General features: G+C 37.2%; 1 protein-coding gene across 1 annotated transcript in view; it reads right to left on the bottom strand.

The window, feature by feature from the left end:
• Nucleotides 1-2,273: 2,273 nt before the first annotated feature.
• Nucleotides 2,274-18,462, bottom strand: part of LOC128124474 (gastrula zinc finger protein XlCGF17.1-like) — a 40,373-nt gene continuing 24,184 nt past the window's right edge. Inside the window, 3 exon segments of the mRNA XM_052760789.1 lie at nucleotides 2,274-11,158; nucleotides 11,161-13,728; nucleotides 16,347-16,402. Coding sequence (XP_052616749.1) covers nucleotides 10,886-11,158; nucleotides 11,161-11,727 — 840 coding nt within the window. The 5' untranslated portion in view covers nucleotides 11,728-13,728; nucleotides 16,347-16,402 and the 3' untranslated portion in view covers nucleotides 2,274-10,885.

Genomic DNA, 18,462 nt, shown 5'->3' with positions numbered 1-18,462 from the left:
ACACCAGCAATTGACAGAATGTAAAATTCTGAGTCATGGCAGGACACTGGTGGAATTCAAGTTTTCTGGTAAATAGAATACCTGCACCAAATGTGAGGTTGAGCTGTAGGCCTTGCTGTATATCATGCTTCACAAATGAGTCTGTCAGATATGCTAAGTCTGTAGGTCGATGATGCCCCAACATTGTAGAGAAACCTCAGGTGACTGTCCAGGAACCTGGCTGTTACTGTCATAACTCACATTTTTTGGAAGTCACTTGTATGTACTTCCTGTTTTACTAGGTAATATTATTTCCTTCTCAGGTTTCTGAGGGAGTTGAAGATTAGATAGTCGTAGTTACAGTTTTCCTTGTTAAGAAATTCAGATAAGAAACTCACTAAGAGGTGTTGAGTGTATAAGTTTGAAAAACATCGTAAGATAGTTTTCTGTTGGTGATACAAAATAAGATTGAAAGTGAATTAGGTACATTTTGGACTCACCAAAATAGGATAGATAATGGAATATTTTCTCTGAATTTGTCAAATGCAAATGGATTAGACATTGTTGATGTATTTATTGCATGTATATATTATATATATTTATTGTACTTATTGTATATATTTTTCTTATATTACTTATAACTTTTTTAAATTTTTTTTATTTTTTAGTAGACAAAAAGGGGAAATGTGGTGATATGTTATTTGTGCTGAAATGTCGTGATATTTTATTTGTGCTTTAATAAATAAAGCTTGCCTGGAAATCATAGGAAAAAGCCAGCCACAACACAGAAGTCACGCAATGTTAGCAGATGCCTTTAATCCTATCACTTGGCAGGAAGCATGTCTGTGTATTCAAGGCCACATTGGAAACAGAGCCAGGTGTGGTGGCACATACCTTAAATTCCAAAATTAGTTAACCATGGAGGTATGGAGGTCTGTATAGATAGACAGGAAGTGACAGAGCTGTTGAGAAAGAGGAAGTGATGTAGCTGAACTGAGAGAGCAAATCAGAGGCAGAACAGCAAGGTATATAGACATGGGTAGACAAGAAGTAACACATTTGGAAGCAGCAGAGTTGGTGAGGTAAGGTTGGCTGGTGGCTTTTCCTATTTCCCTGATCTCTGTAAGGCTTTCACCCCTCTATTTGGCTCTGTGTTTTTTATTTTATAAGACCATTTAGAAATTTGTCTACAGCAAACTTGGTAATCTGAGTGGCTTCAGAAACTCCAGAAGCTGCCAACAATCGCAGATGCCAGAACCAGGCATTGACAGTTGAGACCCCCTGTCCTAAAATGCTGAAGCGAGTGAAGTTTCAGCAATGCTTGTTTGAACTAGAGTGTTAACTGCAAAAATATTTTGGCTGTGAAAAATATTTATTCATATTTGGAAGACAGGTACCAAAATTTTTTTTGAACTTTTTTGACTTAAGAAATGGGATGGACAGGAGTGATTTCATTGCAATGGGACAATTTTGAATCTATTTATGCATGCAAATTCTATCAATGGTGATGACTTATGAACTGTTTTATGGAACTGTTTGTGTTAAAAATGGAAATGGTTAAATGGAGAAATTTTTTTTTTTCTACCTAGGCTCAAGATACACTTTTGTCTATGCATGTATGCTTTATTAACTGTGGTGATTTATGGGCCATTTTGTGTTAAAAAATGGAAATGTTTAAATGGAGAAGTTTGAGTTTATTTCTAACTACACTAAAGATTTAGTTTAAAAAATTATAAAGAAATGGAAGGGTTAATATTCCTCTATTTAATTTAGAAAATATTTTCTTGTTACTTGAGTGCATTAATGTTATGTTTTGTATAGTTCTACTAAGAAATTGCTTTTAGCCAGGTGGCGGTGGTGTATGCTTTTAATCCCAGCACTCGGGAGGGAGAGCCAGGTGGATCTCTATGAGTTTGAGACCAGCCTGGTCTACAGAGTGAGTTCCAGGACAGGCACCAAAGCTACACAGAGGAACCCGATCTCGACAAAAGAAAGAGAAAGAAAGGATGGAAGGAAGGAAGGAAGGAAGGAAGGAAGGAAGGAAGGAAGGAAAGAAAAAGAAAGAAAGAAAGAAAGAAAGAAAGAAAGAAAGAAAGAAAGAAAGAAAGAAAGAAAGAAAGAAAGAAAGAAAGAAAGAAAGAAAGAAAGAAATTACTTTTGGGTTTTTGCTAAAGTTTTTAAAGTGGATTTTGACTAAAGTTTTTTTTTTTCCCAAGTACAGATGGTGATTTATTGTGCATACAACTTCTACAGAATGCCTTCATTTGAACATTGATGTATATACAATTACTCACCAGAATGCTGCAGTTTTACAATTCAGCCAGAAATCTGTGGAGAGAGATCATGTTCACCAAGAAATTCACAAATATAGTTTCTACCTTTTCAGCATTTCTAAAAACACTCAGTCGTTTTCTATATAAAGAAGAGATTTCAAAAACCACTCCTTCAGTTTTACCATATTTATCATTATTCTTGGACTTCCACAATTATCATTTGCTAATAAATTCAGACGTATTAAGCCATATTCCTCTCCCAACATGTAAGTAGAAGGAGTTGCTGGAGGCAAAGTGTTTACGGTGGCTTTTGTGAAACCTAAATGTGCAGTGGTGATCCATGCACATCAGAGGCTTGCTCAGTGGAAAAATCACTTTATGCATTGTTTCTATGATAGGTAAACAACCAGTTGAATGGTAAACAGTTTAAATCAGCCAAATACTTCACATTGTATAGACAGAAAAAATAGTGAGGAGACTTCTAAATTCCTTTCTTACTGAAAATTATTTGATCATCTTGTCCTTATAATTTGAATGGCAATTGAAATGATGAGGAAACTTCCACCTTTAGCAGAATAACTTTAAAAAGTACACTATTTATCTCTTGCCACATATCACTTGGTTGCTATGCTATTACGGGAATGACAGCATGACCAGGAATATATAGGTTTATATTTTAGTTCTATTTTCTGTTATTGATAATGTGTTGTTCTGCTTTTTTTTTTTATTTTATAATTTGATTTAGTTTTACATATCAGCCACGGATTCCCCTGTCCTCCCTCCTCCCCAGGGGATTCAGCTCAACCTGGTAGATTCAGTCCAGGCAAGTCCAGTCCCCTCCTCCCAGGATGAGCATAGTGTCCCTGCATAAGCCCCAGGTTCCAAACAGCCAGCTCATGCACTGAAGACAGGTCCTGGTCCCACTGCCTGGGTGCCTCCCAAACAGTTAAAGTTAATCAACTGTCTCACTTATCCAGAGGGCCTGATCCAGTTGGGGGCTCCTCAGCTATTGGTTCCATTTTCTGACATCTTCTTCAATTTCTTTTTTCAGGGACTTAAAGTTCTTGTCATATAGGTCCTTCACTTGCTTAGTTAGAGTTATCCCAAGGTATTTTATATCACTTGTGGCTATTGTAAAGGCTATTGATGTATCTCTGATTTCCTTCTCAGCCTGTTTGTCAATTGTATATAGGAGGACTACTGATTGTTTTTGAGTTGATCTTGTATCTTGCTATGTTGCTGAAGGTGTTTATAAGCTGTATCAGTTCCTTGGTTGACAACAGAAGGAACATTACCAAACTCCTTCTATGAGGCTACAATTACCCTGATTCCTAAACCAAACAAAGATGCAACAAAGAAAGAGAACTTGACTAAAGTTTTTAAGGTATTAGTGGTTATATTGAGAGTATTGCTTTTTAACCTACTGATATCGATGCACCATGGTTTGGTGAAGTTAAGGGAGTAATTCACTTTGATGTGAATACATCAGAAGTTATCATATGTTTTGTTAGCAAGATATTCAAGTGGTCCTATTAAGGGATTGCTTTAAAGTGTAGTTTTGCTAAAGTTATTAAAATGTTAATGGTTCTATTACGAGATTGCTTTTGGATGTAAGTTTGAGAGAATTGTAATTATGTATAGCAATATTTATGTTAGAATTATGTTAACCTGTTGATTTTAATGATGAAGCTAAGGGAGTCTTTAAGTTTCATGCAGTTGCATCTGGAGCTTGACTTTTTTGGTGCAGTTACATCAAGAGTTTATTGATTTAAATAAGGGCTTTGTGCACCTAAGACTTCTATAGACATCTGAGACCCATTCAAAATGGAAATTTCCATCATTATTATCCTCTACTCCTTTACTAGGAGGTCTGACAGCTATGGAGATTGCTGTGAGCTCTTAATGGGGAGCCCTTTAAAACATTAAGAAGGGGAACCTGCTGGAGCCCGCCAAGGTTTCGTAGTAGCTTATCCCAGCAGGACTGCATGAGAAGATGATTGGACCATGAGCTTTGGTACCAGGTGTTTGAAATGGTATACACTTGATTGTATCTAGCAGGGGACAGTCTTTTTGACTCACCTCTTGACATTGTTATAAAAAGCCCTTTTGAATAAAGTTCTGGGCTGGAGGCCCTCCTCAGACTATCCTGCTTCTGTCTTTCCTCTCATCATCTAGGTATCTCTTTCCATCTAAATATTTCCAGTTCTCCCTGCTCAAGAGTAACCTGGTCATAAAAGGGGGCTGGTCCCCCACAGGTAGTAAATGCTAATGTTTTTAACCACTATTGTGGGGGTCTATAAATTAAACTTTCTGCCTCAATCAAATATGCACTGGTTCCTTATGGGACTAATTTCTAAACAGCTCCCAGTGTATGGCAAATCTCCAGTAGCAAAGGCCACTTGCTTGAATAGGCAAGTGGTAAAACAATACAGTTAGAAAGCATTGATTATTTTAAATTCCAAGATCTTTATAAGTGTCCCAATAGTATGACAACCGATTTTGCATACAAGGGATAATGCAAATTCTCTTTTCAATTATTTTTCTGTAAATATTCTGGCAACTGTAAGACTCATAAAAAGTACCCCATTAAGCCCCAGATTATCTAAAACTCACTTATAGGTGGCGTGGTATTCCCAAAACAATTCTGAGAGACTGTGTCATCCTGTTTAGCAGCATAAAAGCTTATCACACCTCTGGTCACTCCAATATGCCTGTTTCACAATGCTGCTTTCCCTTCTATTGTGTTTCCAGTCCCCTATAGCACAATGTACTCACAACTTCCCCACATTGTCTTATAGGGTGTCCTGCAGCTGAAGGGAGTGTTTCTGGCCTAGCAAGATCCTGTCTGAGGCCAGTCTTGTTCTTAAAAATATAGTCCCTGGAATGCCTACCAGGTTCTTGAAATCTGACTCTTACAATGCTCTTCCACGAATGCTGTTGAATTCAAATCCCACAGAGCCTCTGCTTTATTTGCCATTACCCCTCTGATATGGTGATTGTTACTGCCTCACTGACATGCATATGACCCTCTATATCCATGCTGTCTTCCATGCAGGTCCAGCTTCTAGGCTACCTGGACCCATTTTATACAGGCTCACCACATGCTAGACTAGAACTATGTGTACAAATAGTTACAGAATGAAGAAAACAATAGTGTGAACGGTACAATGTGAGATGTCTTTTCATTGTGGACAAGTTTAAAAATGTACCATGATACAGATATCTGTACTGATTTAGGATAATGATTTCAAGATCCCCAAAAAGAGGAGTCCCTATCTCTTGAACACCTGAAATTGGAATCCCCAGAGTTTGTCAGCTGGCTGCAATCTCCAGATTGTTAAGGGCCAATACAGAAACCTAACATTCCATGGTCTCCTGTCTCAGGTCCAACATCCCTGATGTAGCAGCAACTGGTAGAAATTATCTATGATCCTTTTAATTCAACAGCCTGAATTTATTCAAGGTTTTACTAACAATGAGCTCCTGTTTAAATAAACACCAATACTGAGAACACCAAAATGTTCTCAAACAATATTTTCTTGTGGATTGAATATATTTTCGTGTTGAAATCTGTGGGAAAAAAATATATAATGATATGGATTTGTTAAGTGTAATACGCTGAGTTTTCTAAGGTACAAAATTTGAATCTTCCTGATTTTATTATCAATAATCTATTATAATGCTTTAGTGTCAACTAGATACCTTTTCATACCTTCTCAGTATGTCAAACTGATTTCCCAGCACACTTTTGGAGATTTCTAAAACTATAAATGAGCATATGTACACTGCATCTTGTTCATAGATTATCTCATTAAAGTTTCATAGTTACATGACATTTCTATGGAAGGACCTACACATTAAATGAAGCTGAAGATAAAACCTTAGCAAATCCCTTTATTAAGCTTTGTTTCATGTGAATATTCTGGGATTTCTACAATAGTAGTATTGTGCAAATGCCTTTAAAAAAGAACTGAAATTCAACTAATTTCTTGGGGCTTATAGAGTGTCACGGACCTCAAGAATATGAAATAGGGAGTCCAGCTGTGTATAATAAGCTATAACTTGACCAACCAAGGTGTCCTTCAAGAGGGAAGCCATTTATCAAGGGTTATTGGATGTTATTAAGCTTAATATTCAGCTGTTTCTTGTTATGAATTTCTTGTGCTCATATTTCCCTTAGGACTGTGTGTGTGAGCCTCCTCCTCGGGTTAGTACTTGGATAAGGTCAAGTAGGCAGGGTCTTCTGCCTCTGAGCTCCCTACTCCCTTTTTAGCATTTGAATTGGCTATCTGTCTTTTGCAAATATCCCCATTAGCTACATCCAAAGATAGGGCTCCTCCAAACAAAGCATTGAAGGACAATCAAGAAACAGAATAGCTGGCCAGACCACCTGCTATGTGCCTGAAGCCCCTGAACTATGGTAAAATGTCCTTTCAAAGACAACCTGGCTCCTAGGCCAAGTACCTGGCTCCTAGGTGCATAGCTTTGCTTTTTGTGCAAATCAAGTTCAGATCTCCCCACTTCTCACTGCTCCAGAGCAACTTCTTAGAACAAAGGGTTTTCTTTTCACCAGGTTTTTCAATCTTGACTGGCTATCAGTACTCCTCTCCTGCCCTGTCAGAAAACTGGCAGCATAGAAAAATAGCGGCAGTTTTATTTTTAGTGACTTATAGATGTCTTTACCCTATCACCTGTGAGTTTGTACTTTGACTACATTTAGGATAGACTTGTAATGTCTTCACCTAACTACATATGAGGATATATTTCTAGCACATGAATTCCTTTTCTGATTTATTCCTATCTAACTCCACCTTTACTCACTCCCCATTTGGGTTGCAAATGAATTTAACCAGGAAGCTTCTGGTGAGGACCTTGCAATTCTTGTGTGGTATTGTAAACACAGAGTTTGTTGCTGTTTTTGCAGAGATATAGACCGGTCCCTGAGAGGACTGGGGAGAATTATGGTGGCAGACAAATAAACAAGTTGGACAAAAGAGCTCTGTATATCTAGATTCAGTTCCCAGCCATTGGTAGCATCTCTCCTGGACCCCTGGGAAGGAAATTAAGAGGCTGGACCTCAAAATTTCTGTTAATAGAGCAGGGTGATAAGGTGTAGAATGACACAAGGACACCAGGATAGTCTATAGTATATGCCCATGGATAGCATTGTTCTCAAGGTCAATGGAATTTGGCTGAGTCACGCAGTATCAGCATGAGTTCAAAGCTTTTCAGGAACACAGTCCAGATTGGATGATGTCTGTCACCAACAGTTTTGTAGCTGTATTTTCATTTGTCATTTTGTAGACCTTTCTCTCCTCTTTTAATGCAAGGAAGAAAGCAGCCTTCTATCTGAGCCTCCCAAAGCCCTTAAATTCTATGAGTGGAGCCTTTATAACTTAAGCAAGTACCACTATGAATGTAAACCTGGAACATTTCAGTAGAAACAATCTTCCTTTTTTGTAGACTCAAATGCCTTTTCTCTAATACAGTGGCTCCAAATTTCCTAATGCTGCAAGCCTTTAATTGAGTCTCCCAAGCACTCCTGTGGGGGCCCAAATTACTCGGGTCAGAGAATCTGAACTTGCTTTACCCCAGCAGGGCTGCATAATGGGATGATTTTACCACGGGCATGGCTACCAGGTGTTTTGAAGGGTCTACTCTTGCCTGTATGTTGTGCTTTGATCTTGAAAGGGGGAGGTCTTTTGCTTCCCCCCTTGGCATTGTACAAAAAGCCCTTTGGAATACATCTTGAGGTGACTGGGTATTGGCTCAGGGTCCTACTGTAGTTATCCTGTGTCTCTGTCTTTCTTATCATCTTTTTCTATCTTTCTGTCTAATACATCCTCATTCCTCTCCTGTCCCTCCAAGAACCCTTCAAAGAGTGGGAGCTGGACTTCCACACACTCTTATGTGGGTGTATCTTCATGTGGGGAGACCCAGCTAGAGACAACATAGGCACGGTATCTCAGTTCCTAAAACCATTGAATATATATTTTCCTGTACCTTAGGCAACCCATGTGAAAGGGTCTTTTAATCCCAAATGAGTCATGGCCCACAGGCTGACAAATGCTACTCTATTATCAACTTCCTGTTTAGAACAAGTTTGGAGGAACAATTAATGGGTACAGCACCTATTTTATGAGACCTCTTTCCTAGGAAGATGCAACATACATAAGCATCTACTCACCCCAGTAGGAAACTGAAAACAGAATCAAATCCAACTTTTTGAATCAATGAGTTTTATTGGAATTTTTTGTAAGATTATGGGTAAGCAGTTGCTTATTGGAGCATAAGGAACTCAAACAGTTGTTATCATGAAACTCAAAAAACAGCATGTGTTAAAGCTCATGAATAATGCACAAGGCAGACCTGTAAGTATATCTACAAGTTAAAGAGCATCCTATCTTTATGGCTAAATCCTCTTCTAAGGGGCATGACTTCTGAGTTTCTTCATTTGAGTTATGAACACTGAACGCTGTCAGTTTCAGGGGTTTCTTGAAGCTGAAGCTTGAAGCTCTTGAGTGGTGTATTTCCTGCCTTAAGCAGCTTCCATTCAAAATGGATCATTATAGTCTCCAGGAAACTGTTACACAACAGCATATACTTCAGTTTTCTCCATTCTGTATTCATTATCAAGTATTTGAGCTTGAACATGTAAAAAATTTTAATGTAAAGTGTCCTATATTTTCACAATTTCCGTCTGCATTAAACACTTGATGTTCTGAAAGATTTGAACATAACTTAAAGGCTTTCACAAGTTTCTCATGTTCATAATGATTCTCTAGTGTGGATTCTCAAGTGTAGTTAAGAACAGAGTTTGGTTAAATCACATGCCAAATTATATTCAATGAAAACTTGTCTCACCAGTATGAATTTTCAGATGTTTTCTTAGACCTAGGAGGCAAGTAAAGACTTTTCCTCATATGTTACATTTGTAACTTTTCTCTCCTGTGTGAATACTTTGATGTTCTCAAGGTGATTTTGTAGATAAAATGTTTCTTATATTGACTACTATGGTGGTTTAAATAGGTATGGCACCCATGTACTCATGTGATTGAATGCTTTGCCCATATGGAGTGGAACTATTAGGTGTGGCCTTGTTGGAAGAATTGTTTCACCATTGAGGCAGGCACTGAGGTCTCATATATGCTCAAGCCACACCTAATACATAGCTCACTTCCTGCTGCCAGAGGATAAAGATGTAGAACTCTCAGCTCCTTCTCAGGCACCATATCTGCCTCCATGTCACTATGCTTACTGATGTGAGTCTAATAGACAAAAACTTTGAAACTATAAACCAGCCCCAATTAAAAGTTTTCCTTTAAGAGTTGCCATGGTGATAGTATCTCTTCTGAGTAGTTAAATCCAAACTAAAATAACTACATTTGTAAGGTTTCTCTCCTGAATGAATTCTCTAATGTATTCTCAGAAATGCGCAAACAGTAAAGGATTTCTCACATTTGCTACATTTGTAAGGTTTCTCTTTTGTATGAATGCTCTGATGTGTTCATCTTGTTCTTCTGTTGGCTAAGTGGTGGCATCTGACTGTAACCCTGTGACCCTGCATTCAACACCCTGTTGCTCAGGCAATGGCCTGGTGGGATTTCTGGTTCTGCTGGCACAGACTCTGCCACAGCCACCACATGTAGTTTATAACTAAGTCTCCACTGTGGTGGTATTGTGTTTCCCGAAATATTGTGCACCCTAATAAACTTATCTGGGGTCAGAGACAGAACAGCCACAATATTAAACATAGAGGATAGGGAGTGGTAGCACACGCCTTTAATTCCAGCATTTGGGAGGCAGAGCTAGGCAGAAATCCATGTGTTCAAGGATATAGCCAAGCATGGTGACTCACGCATTTAATCCCAGAAAGCGAGCCTTTAATCCCAGGGAGTGATGGTAGAAGGCAGAAAGATATATAAGGCATGAGGACCAGGAACAAGAAGCATTTGGCTGGTTAAGCATTTGGCTGGTTAAGCATTCAGGCTTTTGAGCAGCACGGTTCAGCTGAGAACCATTCGGATATGAGGACACAGAGACTTCCAGTCTGAGGAAACAAGTTCAGTTGAGGAATTGGCAAGGTGAGGAAGCTGTGGCTTGTTTTGCTTCTCTGATTTTCCAGCGTTCACCCCAATAACTGGCCTCAGGTTTGATTTTATTAACAAGAACTTTTAAGATTCCTTCTACACTCCATTGTTGTATTTCCCAATAAAGACTCAGGAATAAGATGTTAGGGTGAAAACTTGCTACTTAAGAGAGGGCAGGAAGCAACCAGCTGACCTTCCTTTTTGGCCAGAGACCCAGCAAGAGAGTGTCTCTCCAACCATTTCAAACCAAAAACACCAAGAAACTCCAAGTCGTTCCCTACTCCTTCCTGTGTGTCTGTTTTCCACACTCCGCCATACTCTTGGTGGCAATTTCATGTCGACTAATTCCAGGCCCCAGCCCCATACACAGTTGATTTTAATACATTGATTTCAGAGGGAGATCAAATATCCCACAACATATTCTGAGATGAGCAATTACTAAAGGATTTCTCATGTTTGCTACATTTCTAAAGTTTCTTAAATGTATATATTCTCTAATGAGTTCCAAGCTTCTCTTTCAATGTAACGGATTTCTAGCATTCACTACATTATGTAATGTTTCTCAGCTGTATGCGTTTTCAGATGTCTTCTAAGAGCTGAGCCCTGTATAAAGAATTTGTCACATTCACTACATTTGTAAGGTTTCTCTCCTGTATGAATTCTGTGATGCATTTTAAGACTGCCTTTCTGGGTAAATAATTTGTCACATTCACTACATTTGCAAGGCTTCTCACCTGTATGAGTTTTGAGATGTTTTCTAAGACCAGAGCCACTCAAAAAGAATTTGTCACATTCACTACATTTGTAAGTCTCCCCTCTGTGTGGATTCTCTGATGAGTTCTAAGATAGAGTTTTGTGGCAAAGGATTTGTCACATTCACCACATTTGTAAGGTTTCTCTCCTGTGTGAATTCTCTGGTGAGTTCTAAGATGGCTTTCTGTGGTGAAGGATTTGTCACATTCACTACATTTGTAATTCTCCCCTCTGTGGATTCTCTGATGTATTCTAAGAGAGGAGCCACATGTAAAGGATTTGCAACATACACTACATTTGTAAGGATCCTCTTCTGTGTGGTTTCTCTGATGAGTTCTAAGATAGCCTTTTGTGACAAAGCATTTGTCACATTCACTACATTTGTAAGGTTTCTCTCCTATGTGGATCCTGTAATGTCTTCCAAAGTGTGATGTATGATAAAAGCAATTACCACCTTTTGTACATTTGTAGGGTTTTTCTTTAAAATGGATTATGTAATGTACTTTGAATTGTGAAAAATACAGAAAGTGTTTACTATATTTTGTACATCTATAGGATTTGTCTCTAGGATGGGCTCTCTGATGTCTAATGAGGCTTGAGTGAGTCTTGAGGCATTTCCACATTTCCTGCATTGATGTGCTTTCTTCCTGCTATCAGTTTGTTTCAATGTGATTTCTGTATTAGAGTCAAAAGATGTATCATACTCCATATTTTTGTGTTCTTTCTTTCCTGTATGAGTTCTTTGATTTTGGCTAATGATAGAACACAAATTTAAACAGTTTCCACAGTCTTTATACTTGCAAAGTTCTTCTCTAGCATTCCCACTTTTGTTTCTGTTGAGGTTTAAGGTTTCAACACAGGCATCTCTGTGGTTAAAAAAGCTGTACTTGGGGCTGGAGAGATGGCTCAGAGGTTAAGAGCACTGACTACTCATCCAGAGGTCCTGAGTTCAATTCCCAGCACCCACATGGTGGATCACAACCATCTGTAATGAGATCTGGTACCCTCTTCTGTATACATAATAAATAAATAAATCTTTAAAAAAAAAAAGCTGCACTTGTAATTTTCTGCAGTATCACTTGTGTCATAAGATCTACATTGGCAGAATTCATGAATCACTTTGCCAAACTCATTATATTTATAAGACTTCTCTTTGATGTTTTCATGATCATGGATCAAATGCTTTGTGTCTTGATGCCAGACCTTCTCATATTTACCACATATGCGATGGTTCTCTGAAAAATTAGTGTAATTAGGGATAATAGCAATTAATGCATGAGTAACAGATTCAATGACTGATGTTTTCTTAGTTTTCTATGACAGATAAGCAGTTAACTTTCAGGTACATAGCTCTTAACAGAGGACTTTTCTGTTACACAGTCATTGAATGGATGCTCATAAAAATCTCCAATCTGATCTATAAGCACAGGAACAATAATAGCCTACTCATTCTTTTTTCCTTTGTATTGAATTTTTTTCATTTATTTGACATCTCAGCTGCAGTTTCCCTTCCCTCCTCTTCTCATGTTTCCTCTCCCCACCTCCCTCGCTCTCTTTATCAACTCCCCCTCTGTTTCTGTTCTGAAAGGGACAGGACTCCCATGGGTGTCAACAAAGCATGGCATATTAAGTTTAGGTAGGACTAAGCTCCTCCCTTTGTATTAAGGCTGGGTGAAGCAGCCCACTATGAGGAATAGTTTCCCAATATGAAGCCAAAGCATTAGGGAAAGGCTCTGATTGCACTGCCAGGATTACCACAAGCAGACCAAACTAAACAACTGCCATACATATGTAGAGGACCTAGGTCAGTGCCATGCATAGCCTTCTCATTCTTATCTAAACACTGTACCTCATAGCTGGTAAGACAAATAGATGTTTGAGTAGTAAAGAACTTTGAGAAAGAAGCTCTGTGAAGGATCATAGGAATAACACTTCCCTATTTCTTATGTTACTGAGACAGAGTACACTGCACAGCTTTGGTCAGCAAGGAACTCATAATATAACCTATGTTGGCAGAGCACTCAACATGTCCTCCCACTTCAGCCTCCACATTAAAATCATGCTGTGCCAGTATCAGACATGGCAACTACATCTCAAAAATAAATACACAAAAACAGCATTCTCAAAACCAACACATCTTTCTCTAAAACCTTTTCTATTGTTTATAATCAGATATAGGTGAAGAGTTTAAAATAGTAGTAAAATTAATATATTCTAATTACTGTAAGTACTGTTATATATTTCCTTGCTTTGAATATTTAATATTCTTTTAACTTTGAAATTTTCTTTATATATTAGATAAGAGGGGTGAAGAGATCATGGAGAATTTCACATTGGTTACTCTTCTATAGAACACAGAAAATGTAAAGGAAGCACCATCAAAAATTTCTATTGGTAACAAGAATTTTCCTCATTTCTGGGATTCTCTAGGTACAGAGAGTTTACGTATACACGAAGTAAGTAACTAAAAAGGATGAATCAGAAATTCTACAAGAAGAGAATTCTTACCCACAAAGAGTAGGTTGTTGTAATTCTCCAACATCACATCCATGTACAAAGCCCTCTGAGCAGTTTAGACATTCCCATTCTTCCTGGGAGATGTCAACATCCACATCCCTGAATGATAACAGACTCTGCCATGGAAAATTACCTATTTACAATGTGATGCTTGACAAATGATTTCTTAGGTGAAAGGGACCTAAAGAATTAGAGACATGTTTGTGATATACATGAGGTATGACAATGTTTAAAGGACGAGAGTTTTCTAGAAGTGCTGCACTGCTACTCTTTCAGAAACAATGTATAGAAGGAATTACTACATTGTTTCCATACATTAGGTCACCTCTTCCATGAATTTTCTGATGTTTTCTAAGACCTGAGTAGCAGATAAAAGATTTGTCACAATCACTATATTTGAAAAATTTGTCTCCAATTTACAGTCTGTCATGTCTTAAAGTCCTTGAAAATGTAGTTAGGTTCCCAGCACACTCATGGCATTACAAAACAGAATTTAATCTCAGATCCATGAGACCCAATGCTCACTGATGAAACTTATAGGCAGGAGTCATACATAGTACATACACATACTTTCAGGCAAATATATGGATATTTATAAAATAAAATTGTACTTTAATTTTAATAAAAGATACTTTCTAAAACATTCAGTCTTTATTTTATTTTCTACCTCTGTGAAAACAGGATGGCATAATATTCTTGCAATCAGCAAACTTTTAGGGAATATACCATACACATTTGAGGTCAAGATGCAGAAATGTACCTTTATGAAATGTGTGTTGATAGCAAACAGAATCCCAGTGTCAAATCTCAGATAGTAAAGTTATAATACTTCAAAATTATACAACTGTTGTTATTGCTTTAATATGGACACTAGATCAACCCTGTCTGAAGCTGGATTCATCTGACTCTACTCTAAAATGCTTAGTTGAGATCCTGAGGGCTAAGTAAAATGCTGCACCCCTTCTAGAACAAAAGGGTATAATATGGAATGTAGAATTCATAGATGAATTAAAGTCAGTTTTTTCTTGAGAGTAAGGAGTGTAAAACCTTTGAATATATCCAATGTTCCAAATAACACACAGAATCAAATTCTTTATGAAGACATTTTTTGAGAAATATTTACAACCATGAAGTAAAGAGAAAAATCATAATTAGACAACATTAATGTTATTTAAATTTTTCTAAAAATTGAAACAAACAATACTGATAATAACAATTTCATGAATTCCATAAAGTGTTTCACTACAGAATAATTTGATATATATGTGTAAACAAATGCCATCTGCGACAGTGCATTCAGATGAAGTAGAAACACTTTCTGTTATAAAAACAAATGTATTAAATACAATGAGAAATATTCTAACTTCACTAATTGTGAATTGAATCAACTGAAAATTGAAATCTCTTCATTTCAACTTTTATTTTTTTCTTCAGTATTTGAGCTCATTCATCTAACTGGGTTCTAGCATAGATAAGTATCATTTGTGATTATTCCTTCATTTTTCAAAACTAGAATACACAGGGTTATATATTGTCACAAGAATGTACCAGAAATGTAAATCTAGAGCCTAAACACATAGCTCAGAGATAAAAGGCACTTGTACCTACAGAGAAACTTAATTTAATTCTCTCTACACACATGACAACTAACTATAGTTTCTGACTTCGGTGCCAAGGGTTTGGTGCTGACATCATGGATCTAAGGGCATAATGCATCATGCAGTATACGTAAAATATGCAGATAGACCCTCATATACTCAAATGAAGTATTATTGTAAAGATACAGAAACACTGACACAACTCTTCAGAACTTGTCCCTGTGTAATACAAACCTTCAGGGAGAGGAAAAACTTAGGCTGAAGAGAGCCTTCTTTCTCCAAAAGAAAAGAAAAGAGTAATCAAGAGGGACATTCATTTATGCTTGAAAATTGAGGGCTTATGTCCAGCAGCAAGTAAATACTCCCTGGAAAATTCTCACTAATATATTCCACCTGATGCCATACAAAGGCGGAGATAGCAAGGATAACCACGGAACTTTAAAAGGAATCTCTACTGAAACAATTACATCTCAGGTGTCAACACACCCATCATCAATGTGTGACATAACATGGCAAGAACAGAAACTAGAATACTGCAACCTTCATCTGCGCATAGGCAGATCAATTTTCTGGCAAGAGCAAGCCACATATTACTTCTGTCATCTGTGCTTTCTAGAATGCTGAAATACTATTAGGGTTCAAGGCAAGCAGTCGCTTCAAATTCTACTTTTCTATAAATTTCTCAGTGATGTCAGTGAAAAGGTCCATGTATTGGAATGTCCACATTCACAAGCCTATTTCTGCAAAACTGACCATTCCAGAATGCCAGCTATGTGGCACATGAGACCTCCCTTCCTCACTAATATAAAAGAACACATGTTCATCCCATGTAGAAAGTGGGCATCAATATATTTCTTTGAGTGTCATTTACAATAGCATCTCTTTTAGAAATTCAAGTCTTCAATCCATGGAAATTCATGGCCTCACAGTATAAAATCGAGTAAAAATATAATTGGACAAGTCTCTGCTATATAGGTGAAAGATTTAAAGACTTAAACTTGAATATAAAAAAAGAAAAACAGGTAAATAAGTCAAAATAAACACTTTCAAAAACATTGCCAGTGGTAGAGGATTAAAATCTTGAATGGTTTCTATAATAAAAGCAGTTTTCAGAGAAATGTGAATAAGACACTGACCTGGGGAGCATTAACCACAGAAGCATTCATTCTTCTTGTTGCTCTTCTTTGAGTTTCTGTCTCAGAAACAGAGAGTGGAATTTTGTTGAAATTTCACATCAAGGTGTCAAAAAACAAAGCTAAAATTAATACAACTCTATTATGGTCAATGCAAAACCACATAAGAAGATCCAAAAACTGAAATGATATCAGAAACCTTGTCAAAGACAGGAGAACATGGAAGGGTATATTTAGAGTGGTGAAAGAAAATCACTATGAACCTTATCATTGCACCCCGAAACATGAGCTCTTAAAATTCATGAAGGAAAGTCATATGAAGTGGGTTATAAAATGACAATGGTCATCCACTCAAGCTGCACTGCAGATCTTAGAGGAAAAGTTTACATAGAAAAATTACAGAGAAATTAGTCATGACAACTCAGGAAATAAGGCATTTTATAAAAGGAGTAGATGATTAGGAGAGCTAGGGTGTACCAGATTATTTCCAACACACAAAACCAGCAAACTACCATTTCCAACTAGAAGGAAGTAAATTACTACCCTAATATTACCCACAATAATATTAAAAAACAAATCATGAATAAAAGCTCCATGCTATGAAAATACCAGTAGAAACAGATATGCTACAAGACAAACTTCAGGAGATTTTAGGATAAACTCCTAAGTGAAACAGGAAGAAATGGAACACAGCTGAGCACAGTAAGGGAAGTTGTGTTACACTGAAGCTAATAGTCCAGTGCAGAGGAAAAAAATGAGCAGCATTAGCAGGAAAACTAACAGGAGAATAAAACAACATGTGCTCTCCAGTCTTATTGCATCTAGTGGCATAAGAGTGTGCCAGGAAAAAAAAATTGAGTAAGAAATGAGTTAAGAAGAAAGGCACCAAATTCCATTTTAATGATGGAATTTAATGATCACACAAAAAACTTTCCATAGTCACCACAGGAAAATGTTAGATTTGCTAACTGCTTCACATATTATAGAAAAGTACAAAACTAACACAGAAAATAATTACTTTATTAATAATAATAATTTGAAAAGTAATTTATAAATTTAAGCCATTCAGGTTGTTTCCAAAAGATCTAGGAATAACATAAAGTAATGATGAATTCACTTCTATGAAGAAAATTTTAAGGCACTCAAGCTAAAACATGAAAAGTAATAATACACAAAGAAATAGACTTCTGCAAACACTGACTGATGAATGAAATGCTGTATATGGTTTGTCTTAGCGAGGGTTTCTATTGCTGCAACGAAACATCACGATCAAAAAGCAAGTCAAGGAGAAAAGAGTTTATTTGGCCCACACCTCCATATTGCTGTTCATCATTGAAGGAATTCAGGACAGGAACATATAAACAAGCCAGACCTGGAGGCAAGGGCTGATGCAGAAGCCATGGAGTAGTATTGCTTACTGGCTTGCTTCCCATAGCTTGCTAAGCCTGCTTTCCCATACAAGTAAGCAGCGCCAGCCCACCATCCCCAACAGAATAGAATGGGTCCTTCCCCATCAATTCCTAATTAAGAATTATGTCACACCTTATGAAGGCATTTTCTCAATTGAGATTCCTTCCTCTCTGATAACTTGTATCAAGCTGACATAAAACTATCCTGCACATGATTACATTATTAAGAGTAGATTGGTGTAATCCAATAAGCAAATACTGACATTTTCCACAAAAGTAGATATAGAAATAGTCATATGGACACAGAAAAATCACCAATATTAAAATTATCCTTAAAAACAGTATTACTTGGGGTATCACAAGACCTGATCATATATTATAATTCAGAGGCACAATAACAAAGACAGTATGGTACTACATTAAAAAAAAAAAAAAAAAAAAAAAAAAAAAAAAAAAAACCTCACAGATTATTGAACAGAACAGAGATCCCAAAAGAAAACACAAGAAGAAAGATAAAGTGAGCCAAATACATAAAAAATGAACCGAAGAAGAGTGAAGCTGCTGTGGGATGGTCTGTATGTCAGGTGTGTTGCTGATTGGTCAATAAATAAAACACTGATTGGCCAGTGGCCAGGCATGAGGAAGTATAGGCGGGACAAGGAGGAGAATAAAGCTGGGAAGTGGAAGGCTGAGTCAGAGACACTGCCAGC

Source organism: Peromyscus californicus, unplaced genomic scaffold (genome assembly GCF_007827085.1).
Source record: "Peromyscus californicus insignis strain IS unplaced genomic scaffold, ASM782708v3 Scaffold_4__1_contigs__length_199733344, whole genome shotgun sequence".
Taxonomy (NCBI): Eukaryota; Metazoa; Chordata; class Mammalia; order Rodentia; family Cricetidae; genus Peromyscus; species Peromyscus californicus.
Note: the sequence above shows the minus strand (reverse complement) of the source record. Positions and strands in the feature narration are given on the sequence as shown.